The sequence below is a fragment of the Monodon monoceros genome, unplaced genomic scaffold, assembly GCF_005190385.1.
Source record: "Monodon monoceros isolate NGI ecotype Baffin Bay Population unplaced genomic scaffold, NGI_Narwhal_1 Super_Scaffold_18, whole genome shotgun sequence".
NCBI classification, from domain to species: Eukaryota; Metazoa; Chordata; class Mammalia; order Artiodactyla; family Monodontidae; genus Monodon; species Monodon monoceros.
Window position 1 is genome coordinate 34,058,183 of NW_021703774.1, and position 11,416 is coordinate 34,069,598.

The 11,416-nt window shown below is 42.3% G+C and overlaps 1 protein-coding gene across 1 annotated transcript; it reads left to right on the forward strand.

Moving 5' to 3' along the window:
- Positions 1-5,395: 5,395 nt before the first annotated feature.
- Positions 5,396-8,849, forward strand: IL20 (interleukin 20). Its single transcript, XM_029226899.1, is given in 6 exon segments — positions 5,396-5,439; positions 6,209-6,365; positions 6,654-6,719; positions 6,830-6,982; positions 7,649-7,723; positions 8,772-8,849. Coding segments are annotated over 6 exon segments (573 nt in total).
- The last annotated feature ends 2,567 nt before the right edge of the window (positions 8,850-11,416 follow it).

An 11,416-nucleotide genomic window follows, 5' to 3' on the forward strand; every position in this document is an offset into this window, starting at 1 on the left:
CTTTTGACTGAACATCTTGTCAGGTCTCTCCCTTGTACATAGGGCCAGAAGTAGAACTGGGAATCCTGTCCCTTGGCACATTCCCCTTACTTTTCCTGGGCCTCCTTGCCTCTGAGGACACACAATTTAACACAAAGAGTAATAAATTCCAAATTAGGAGACCTAGGTTGATGTCTCCGTCCTGCCACCAACTGTCTCCTTGTCTGCATGTTGCTTCCCTGGGCCTTAGTACTGACACATCAGTAATAACAGTAGAAAGAGATACTGTTTTTTGAGGAAGATCTGGCATTTACTGGCTGGGGGAACTTGGGAAAACCATTCAACCTCTAAGCTTAAGTTTCTTCATCAGAAAACTGGGTTATAAGACCTGCCTCAAAGAGGTAATAATTTATCCAACACATACTTATTAAAAGCTTACTATGAACTGGGCTCCATTCCAGGCATGTGTAATATAGGGGTAGATAAGACAGACAAAATTCTTGCCCTCTAAAAGCTTATATTCTTAGTGGAATTTTATGAGAATTACATGACAATAAGTATAATATATATGTATTAGTATATATGTAACATGTGTTATATATATTATGATTATAACGTATAGAGCATTTAATATCTAAGTCCAGGTACTGGGCTTAGGATACGCTCTACATTATCATTAGAAGAGTTATTAGGTTGAATTATAAGACAAGGCCAATATCAGACCAGTCTTAATTTTTATTTTATTGAATTACAGTTGATTTACAATGTTGTGTTAGTTTCTGGTATGCAGCAAAGTGATTCAGTTATATATATACTTTTTCCTATTCTTTTCCATTATGGTTTATTGATGTTGAATATAGTTCCCTGTGCTATACAGTAGGACCTTGTTATTTATCAATCCTATATATAATAGTTTGCATCTGCTAGTCCCAACTTTCCAATCCCATTCTTCTCCCACCCTGCCCTTTTCTCTTGACAATCAAGTATGTTGTCTATGTCTGTGAGTCTGTTTGTTTCATAGATAAGTTCGTTTGTAATATCAGACCAACCTTGACCTACACAGATGGAAATTGCATGTGGTTCAACCTAGCAATATTTTTACTATCCTTGATTCCTCCTCTCCCTAACCTACACATTTAATCAGTCTCCAAACATTTAAAAAATGTATTTAGATTCTCTCAAGTCCACACACGTCTCTCTCTCTCTCTCTCTCTCTCTCTCTCTCTCTCTGCTGCTGCTACTAGCTCAAGCCAAGGTTAAATCTCTTTCTGGGACTACTTCAATGGCTGGATTCCCCGTCTCCAGTCTTACCTGCCTCAAGTCCATTTTCAAGTGTGCCTCTCTAATCTCATTGCTCCTTGCTAAAAGCTTTCATAACGCCTTGCTTTTGGATGAAGTCCTAACTCCCTAACATGACCAATCTTACTTCTGACCTCCAACCAGCTTATCTTTCACTCTTGTGTCCCCATTCTCCTCTCTTGCTCTAATTTTAGGCCATTTGGTAATTACTGATTGGTTTGTATGTCTCCATTTTCAGGTACAGCTAAGCCTGAGATCCTGTGGTTTTAGGATACAATATAAAGAAGGAACAATTTGAAATCAACATGTTCATTCAATAGTCATCAAGTGTTTGCTGAGCACCTACCAGGAACCAGTGAGTGTTGGGACCACGAAGTTGAACAAGGAGCTCTCAGGCCAGGGGGAGATACAGATATGTAACTCAAAAAATTGCAATTCACTGTGATAATTACACAAGAGGCACAAAATAAAGGCAGCTCCAAAGGTGGGAGGGAGGGATAAATTTTGCCTCGGTAAGTGGTGGCATAGAGAGAGAGAGAGAGGTTAGGGTGAGACAGAGGAAGCTTTTTATAGCAGGTAAGTTGAATTGGTGTCTGTGCAGAGTGTGGAATGGGATCTATTCAGCAGATTTAAAAAAGAATAAAGTATTCTGATATAGGAAAAGCAGAGTCTTCATTATTAAAGGAAATTGGGATTGCACATGAGCTAAATTTACTTAATCATTACAGATAACTTAGAACAAAACAACTGGATTCTTATTGGTTAATGAGAAGGAACGGACTGACACGGGTACAGCTTATATTCCCTGAAAGTCTTGTCAGAGCATGTTTCTCAATTTTACTTTAATCACAGTTATGGATGAGAAATTGTTTACTTACTAACAAGGATGGAAAAACAGGCATAAGCGCAAGAGATATTTAGATTAGATATTCACACATTTTCAGCATTTATCAACTATTACAGTGAAAAATTACAGTTCTCATTTTCAAGGAACTTTAGGAAGACATTAAAAGACATTAAAAAGGAGTGTTCTGATCAAAAGGTAGAAGAGCAAAGCATCATAGTGACATTGAATGTCAGAATTGGAAAAGATCTTATACATTATCTATTCTATTACTCTCATTTTACAGATAATGTAAATTGACATCCAGAAAGATGAAAGAATATGCCAAAGTTATCCTAGGAACTATGGAATCCCTGAACTTAAATACAGGACTTCAGAGTGTCAGATATTGAATAGGAAAAATGTTGCAAAGGAATATATTACAATCTCTACCATCTTGACGGTTTCCAAAGCACTGTTGGAGGTTAATCTCAGGTGCCTTAATTTAATCTTGCCTGGAGGTGTGTCCTGCCTAATGGATTAGTCCATGTCCAAGAAAATATTCCAGTATCACATTAGGGAGAAAAGGCAAAGACCCATGAAGCAGAGGGCAACGTTAGACTCTCATGTGCCAAAGAAAAATCTGCTGTTGGAAGTTAGAGAAGAGAGGAATTGCTTTGGACCAAAGTAGTTCGGGAATAAAGAATTGGGGTCCACTCTTCAGTGATGAGTGGAGGGAAAGTAGGGTAGCCATTGTTGGAGAGAAATGGTGGGAAGAGCAAAGGCAAAGGAGAAACAGCAGGAGCGAGTCCACAATGTCTGGGTGTGGGGAGAAAACTGGTTAGGAGAACTGGATTTAGAGGAGGAGGAAAAAGCACCTCCTGGAATTCTCTTCCAGTTCTGTAATTCAGTGATCTTTTCTGTTCTGATTACCATTTTACCTTCCTTCTGGAAGGAAGCCAGAAAGAAAGAGGTTTCCTTTAACCAATAACTAAACCAGTAATCTCCAAAGAAGTGCTTCTTAGAGAAGGAAGGTGTTGAGGTAATCCAGTCTGCAATTAAACTGCCTCAGGCCGGGAGGAAGTCCAGTGCCACCAGAGAAATTCCAGGGGAGTTTTAGCCCTCACCTGTGGGAGCTGACTTCCTTACACACATAATTGGAAACCTCTTAGCTTGAGTCAGACTCCTAGGAGATCACAAGTAGCAGCCCTTCCTGAACTCAGGTAAGAGAGCTCCCTCTCTCTACACTATTCGCATGGTTCTGGGGATGAGCCCAGTTCTTCTAGTCATCTAGCCGGGTGTGTTCAGGGCCATGTCTAAAGGAGTCCTTTGCATTAGGGCAAAATATCCTAGAGAATAGGGAATTGTCATGTTTATCTTTGTATTCCAGTACCTAGCATGATATTCAAGACAGTGGGTGCTTAATAAATGCTGATCGAATTGTTGAATTTAACATATATTTACCATATACCCACTATGTTCAAGGCAACTAACATCATTCTCTATTTAAAATGAGTTGATCACTCACTAGATGCTAGGTGTACGAATCATGCATCATTTTATTTAAATGTCAGAACAAATTTCTGGGGTAAGTTTAATTATAACCATTTGGGGGCTAAGAAAACAAAACTCAAGAGAGGTGAGTTGACTTGTCCAAGGTCACATAGATGGAGAGTGACTAACTCATCCAGATTTACCTGTGACGTTTTCAGTTTTAAAAGTTAAAGTGAGGCTTCCCTGGTGGCACAGTGTTTGAGAGTCTGCCTGCCGATGCAGGGGACGCGGGTTCGTGCCCCGGTCAGGGAAGATCCCACATGCCGCGGAGCGGCTGGGCCCGTGAGCCATGGCCGCTGAGCCTGTGCATCCGGAGCCTGTGCTCCGCGGCGGGAGAGGCCACAACAGTGAGAGGCCCGTGTCCCGAGGAAAAAAAAAAAAAGTTAAAGTGCTATGCCCTGGATCCCCCCCTAGTCTTGGGAAAACTGGGACAACCTACACCGATGGGGATTTGTAGAGCAGGCATTTGGACCTAGTTCTCAAACCCAGAGTTCTCTCTGAGGGTTTGGTTTGTTTATTCCTTTTTCCTACATGTGGCAGTATCCCAGGTAAATATGAATGTAAAGTATACCGAGCCTATTGATTGGAACGTAGGAAAAAAATCAGTAAGCGGTAACGATTACCAGTGCTGTACCAAGGCATCCTGGAACCTAAGGCAAACAGGAAAGATGTACACCTCTCTATATATGCTTTTTTAAAATTTTTATTGGAGTATAGTTGATTTACAATGTTGTTTTAGTTTTAGGTGTACAGCAAAATGGATCAGTTATACATATACATATATCCACTCTTTTTTAGATTCTTTTCCCATATAGGCCATTACGGAGTATTGAGTAGAGTTCCCTGTGCTGTACAGTAGGTCCTTATTCGTTATCTATTTTATGTATAGTATTGAGTATAGGTCAATCCCAATCTCCCAATTTATCCCTCCTCCCCTTACACCCTGGTAACCATAAGTTTGTTTTCTACATCTGTGAGTCTACTTCTGTAAATAGTTTCATTCGTACTCTTCAGCATATGTTTTTATTATTTTATGTGTATTATTTTCCCAAGACATTAAGGTAGTTGAAAATTATTGAAAATTTGATAATTAGCTGCATTACAACTCACATTATTTTTAAGTTTAAATATGTTATTTATGTCCCAAACAGAATTTATTATAATTTTACTTTCCTGGTTTTAAGGGAAGAGAACTCATCACTAATATTTTCATCATATACTTCTGATACATAAAAACATAGATATGGATATAGATACATAGATAGATATAGACGGATGGATAAACATATGTAGATATAGATGGCTAGATAGATGATGTATAGATAGATAGATAGACAGATAGGGGCACTCATTTCCCCTTTTGTCCTGGGTTTCCATATGGCTCAGCATGGCCCTGTCAGATTCTGTCTTTATTTAAATTGTTAATCTTCTGTTCATCATGGATTGTTTTCATTAATTTTGCTACTGCATTAAAATATTATTTATCTTGATTACTGAGACTTTTGTCTCCTTAAATTTTGTGCCTGAGGTGAGTGTTTCACTCTCCCTAATCTCAGTGCATTATCATTTTACCTTAAAACTCAGCAACTACTAGAAAGTGCCCTCTTACAGAGCAAGCCTCATCCCAAGAAGGGATGAGTTCCTTCCCACCTTTTTCCTCTTCCTTTTGGGATGGCTTACTTGATCCTCAGCCTCAGTTACAAGGCTAGGAAAACGCATACTCTTGGATTAGTCCCAGGTATGCCTGACTGCTGCCTTCCTGCAGAGGGCGCTGTGGAGTCCAGGTACCCCAGGAGGGTGGAGAAGTGTTAGGTGGAATTAGGCAGATTGCCCATCAGAACTTGCCTTTCCCCGGCAGAAGGACTGTTATGAAATCATTGACTTTCTATTTGTCTTCGGGGCTGAAATAAATCTACTATCCTCAAATAACCAATCTGATCTCAGACAAATGCCAAATAGAGCTAAGTTCCTCTGCCCTGGGGATGGACGTAAAATCCAGACAATTTCCCCAAAATGTTTTTGGTGGCTTGGCAACAGCTTCTATGAGGTTCAGTTTCCCCCCAGTCCCTCTGTGGGTCTAAGGGGACAAGAAGGGTGAGCTACATTGGCATTCTGGAAGGGAAGACTATATATGTCAACTCGCAAAAACAAGTTCTGACATTTTCCCTGAAATGTCATCCTCTATCTACTCATTGCAAGTGCCTGCTGCTCCAGGCCTTTCCTGCTGGGCAATAACGATGGGGCTGGGATGCGGAGAGAATAAAGGAGCCAGGACCTGTAGCACCAACTCATACTCAGACCCTGAACAAGCACCTGAAGCCTTCTCTTCTCTTTTTCTTAGTAAGTTGGATGAATGTGCCAGACCATCTGAAGTCAGATGAAGCTATTAAGTTTCACCAGGGGACATCGGGGACTGGGGGAGGCATGTCCCTAGTGACAGGATTGGCTTCTTAAGGCATGAGACGGGGAAATCAATAAGTCATGCTCTTTCCTTTGAATTCTTAGCTCCTGTGGTCTCCAGAATCTGGCTCCAGAATCTCCTGTGGTCTCCAGAATGAAAGGCTCTGGTCTTCCCCTCTGCCTTCTTTCTGCTGTGTTTTATGTCTTCTGGACACCTTCTGCCAGGTTGAAGACACTCCATTTGGGAAGCTGTGTGATCACCGCAAGTCTTCAGGCAATTCGAAGTGGATTTTCAGAGATAAAGGACAGAGCGCTATGTGAGGGAGGGACCCCACCTTTCGCTTTGTGACTGCCTCCCCACTTTTCTACTTATTTTTCTCTGTCCCCCAGCAGTGGGATCACAAAAAGAGGCAGACTGGGGACTCCTTACCAGGAGGATGTGTTCCCAGGAAATATCTGTAGTTCATAATTCAAAAGTGTTTTGGAGAGAGACTCTGCCCACTGTGCCATGGCAGGGAGGGGATGGGAGGTCTGGATGTCTAAGATCCTGGCAACAGTTACTGACCTGTACTTTTTCATCTTGCCTTCCTCTGTTTAGCAACCCAAAGATGAAATCATTGACCTCAGAATCTTGAGGAAGACTCAGCCTTTGCAAGACACAAAGGTACATGCTTGGTATGTATGATTTCTGGGAGGAAATATGAGTCGGGGGAATCTCCATCACCCTTGTCCCTGGACACCCTCCACCCACCAACACGCCAGTCTTCTTTGTAGCCTGCAGGTCAGTGCTGCCGCCTCCGCCATATACTGAGACTCTACCTGGACAGGGTATTCAAAAACTAACAGACCCCTGACCACCGTATCCTCCAGAAGATCAGCGGTCTCGCCAACTCTTTTCTTACCATCAAGAAGGACCTCTGTCTCTGTGTGACTAAGGGTCTTGGGTAAAAGGATCCACGTCAGCACATAGCTTCAATGACTTAGCAATCAGGCTCATTCTTAGCCCCATTTAATGGATGGAAGAACTGAGTCCAAGAGTTCTAATAATCTGTGTTGAGCCATGTGACTAGGTAATAAGAACTCAGTTATATTTACTTTTGAATACAAGCTCCATGCAAAATGTCTACAGAACTATAAAGTGCTACCTATTTGATGTCACCGATAACTTCCTAGTATCCATGAAATTATGCTTCTTCTGTAGGTGAGGTATCCTGCGGCATACTAGTGCATACTGAGTCCAGGCAGATAATCAGCAGACAACCGGACTCGATCTCAAGATAGGACCTAGGAATCCAATTCTCTTTCCCATGGGGGCTCTCTGGAGGGAGCTAGACTAGAACTGGGTTGGGGGGTATAGGCCAGATGGGATACAGTGATCACAAACTCTTTCAGTGCTGCCTGTTTCTAAAAAGAAACAATGAGCTCTATATGCTTCCTCTTCTAGCTGGTGATCAGTTTAATGACCCTAAATAAGGAGGTCTGAAAAGACTTCTATAGGTGAAAGGATAGAACTTCCACCTACTTCGTGTCAATGGCAAGGGCAGAAAATCAGAATCTTTAATAAAATCTATCATTCTTTGGTATTCTTTTCAGCATGCCCATATGACATGCCCTAGTGGGGAGGAAGCAATGGAGAAATACAGCCAGCTTATGAGCCACTTCGAAGAGGTATATGCAGTTTTGGTCTTGGTTGGGATGAGTGTGTTTTTAGAACTGAGATCATAGATGGGTGTGATAGATGTTCATACTCAAAGAAATGTTACAGCCCTCAGGTTAATGGCCCTCTGAGGTCATGTGGACTGTCCCTCTTCTTTAACCCAGGGGATACCCATTCAGGCTCTAGAAGGGTGCTGTCTCTGCAAGATGCTCTGGGAGTCAAGAAGGAATAGCCATGATTCCATCAAGTCACTCCAGAGACATCTGAACTTTCCAGCTACACAAACTAGAGGCGATAGTTTTCCGACATTCACACACTTGTACATACCCTCAAAAACAGTCACTCACAATTTCATGCATGCCCATGCCATGCTGTTTCTCACCTCAATGCCTTTGCACATCTGCCAGGAAGGCCGGAGTCTGCTCCACACTCACTAATTCCTACTCATCCTTTAAGACTCAGCCTAGGCATCACCTCCAGGAAGGCACTGGCTACTTCTCTCAGAGTTAAGTGCTCCTGTCATCCTGTGGGGGCCCCATCATCTATTTACCACACTACATTTTAATTGCCTGCTTCTGCCTGTCTCCCTCACTCAACTGTGAATTCCCTGTGGGTAGTGACGGTGTCATTCATTTCTGAGTCCCTAGCCAGCCCAATGCTTACTTAGCACAATAAATATTTGTTCCATTGAAGGATGCACAGTAGGCAACCCATACACACACACACATACACACACACACACACACAGACACACACCTTTCTTTAAAAAACAGCCTAATTACTTTGATCTCTGTGATTCAAGAGGCTTGAGTTGTAGTCCCAGTTCTGCTACCCCCCGGGCCTCAGTTTCTCTATGTAAGACTAGGGTGATTGGACTCAATGATTTTTCCTCCCTCTTGTGAGATCTTGAGGTTCCATAATGTCTCTCGAGCTCTTCATTTTGAAAACGATGCTCTGTTTACAATCTCCAATAGACCTACCAGTGAAAGGAGAGGATTAACCTTGGAGCCCACATTGTCTCTTTATGAGTTGCTCACCACTTCACTTGGTATCTTCCAGCTTCAGCCTCAGGCAGCAGTGGTGAAGGCTTTGGGGGAGCTAGACATTCTCCTGAGCTGGATGGAGGAGATGGACTAGGAAGAAAGTGATACTTCTGAGAGTATTCTGGGCCCAGACTCCCAGCCCTCAGTACCCAGGAGACATGACCCCAAACCACTATCTCTTTGTTTTATAATTTAGTGCTGGTCACTGTGTATATTATTTATTTATTATTTGTTTCCTTATTGTGATTATCTTCATGTGTTCCTATTCTTAATCTAGAGTTTTATCAGATTTTAATAAGATCTTTTTTACTGTTGGGTGTGTTTATTAGTTAATATATTTATTTTTGCTATTTAACTTATTTATTTTTATATTTGAAGATGAGACTTTCAAAAACAATTCACAGATTATATTTATAACCCAACTAGAGCAGGTTTTTCATAGAGTAAACAAACCTTCTAAATTCTAGAGGAGTGGCTAGAATTTTATTAAATTAAGGACATGTTTACTGACCACCAGTGCTTTAAGAGATACTTAAAACTGAACCAATGGCTACTAAGCGTGGGTTGTGGAAGAAGAACTTCTGATGTGAAATTACAGGCTTGTCTTACAATTACTGACCACCCCTACTCAACTCCCAAACCCTAGACTTGTGTATCTTCCATTTATGGAATCCTCTGGGGCCAGAATGTATTTTTACAAATAAAGTTTTCTCCGTATGATATCTGCTTGGAGTTTGAAAATGCTTCAGGAGTAGAAACACAGGTGGGGATGAGCTTGAATCTCATATTACCTAGGGACCTCTTGCTTCTTCGGGGAAGGAAGATGCCAGTGAGAACCTGGGCCTTCTCTCCCCTACCAAATGCATCCCCAGCTCTATCTCCTAAATCACCCACAGCTCTGATCCCATGACTCTGCCCTCCACATAAAAGGACTGTGACTGGGTGAGGGGCATCAGTCCTCTCTGCTTCCTCCTTGCTGGTGTTGAGCACTCTCCTCTCTGTACCACTGTTTTCCTTCTCATTTCAGGCTCTCATACTTCTGTGTCAGAGGTCTTCATTGCAACACAAAGTATAATGGGCAGGAAGCTCTATTATAAGGGCTAAGAATGCACAGGGGCAAAGTGTACTTCCCGAGCCCTGCCCAGGGAGGTGCATGAGCCCTCTTTTGAGGTCCTTCCATTTTGGATTCTGGCCAGCCTCATGGTATAGGTTGCTCCTGGATTAAGTCTTTGAGTTTGGAAACAACGATTAAGTCAGTGTTCTCGTTCCAGGTCCCTTTCATGCTGAGCTTCCCTGGGCTTGAAGGAGCCACAATTCTGGCCTGGACTGCTTGCCTCCTTCCTCCCCAGCTCACTCTGAATAGCACCTCAGCTTAGCAGTTTAGTTTCCACAGTTTCAGAAACAGCAGACTGATGCTCCTATAGTGAGCTTTCCCACTGCTTCTGGTTTCTGCTCCCAGCCCTCATCCTCGGCCCTGATGAAGTTTAAATAATTTTATTGATTTTTTTCTCATTATTAAGTAACAACTACCCAGTAGAGAAATTTTGGAAAATACAAAAAATATAAAGAAGAAAATGAAAATCACTCATAATCCTATCACCCATAGATAACCATTCTGAAATATTTAGGTGGTTTTTTAAAATTTTTTATTTATTTTTGGCGGCGTTGGGTCTTTGTTGCTGCACGCAGGCTTTCTCTAGTTGTGGCGAGCAGGGGCTACTCTTTGTTGCGGTGCGCGGGCTTCTCATTTCTCACTGAGGTGGCTTCTCTTGTTGCTGAGCACGGGGTCTAGGCGTGTGGGCTTCAGTAGTTGTGGCACACGGGCTCAGTAGTTGCGGCTCGTGGGCTCTAGAGCACAGGCTGTAGAGCGCAGCCTCAGTAGTTGTGGCTCACAGGCTCAGTTGCTCCATAGCATGTGGGATCTTCCCAGACTAGGGATCGAACCTGTGTCCCCTACATTGGCAGGCAGAGTCTTAACCACTGCACCACCAAGGAAATAACTAGGTGTGTTTTTCTCCAGATCTTTTATCTTGGATTCAAATCATGATTCAATTCTGATTACCTGATTGATTTGGGCTGTAAAATTTAACCTAGGAACCTCTGGAAAACAAGATGATAACACCTACTTTTCAGGATGATGGAAGAGATGGTCTTTTATATTCCTTTGAAACAGGGCATTTTTGCTTTTATACTCTCCATTATGATCACCCTTCTTCTATCAGATTTTCCAGTTGCCTGTCTTCTGGTTTCCCTGACCAGTCTGACGAATGACTCAGCTTTAACTCTCAAGGCACAGTTGCAAAGTCAACTTCACTGATCTCAGTGTTAAAATTAGAACCAACATGAGACATGCTGAGGGCGTATCTCAGGTTGACCCACAGAACTGAGGATGAAGCTCCTCCCTTCGTTTTCTGGGAAGCATTTCTGATTCTTCTGAGACTCTGGGCCATGGGAAGCCTTGGTCTTTTGGAACTCCACATTACCATGTAACCACTCCTTGACTGTTTATTCCTCTCCCCTGCAGGACCCTTCTCCTCCTCCAAGTCATTTTTCTGGTCTCTGCTTGACCTACCACAGTACCAACAATGGGGAATTCAGCAGTGGAGAGTCAAACCAGTTTGGAGACTAAGACAAAACTTCATGAAGGTGGGCCGTTAAGGG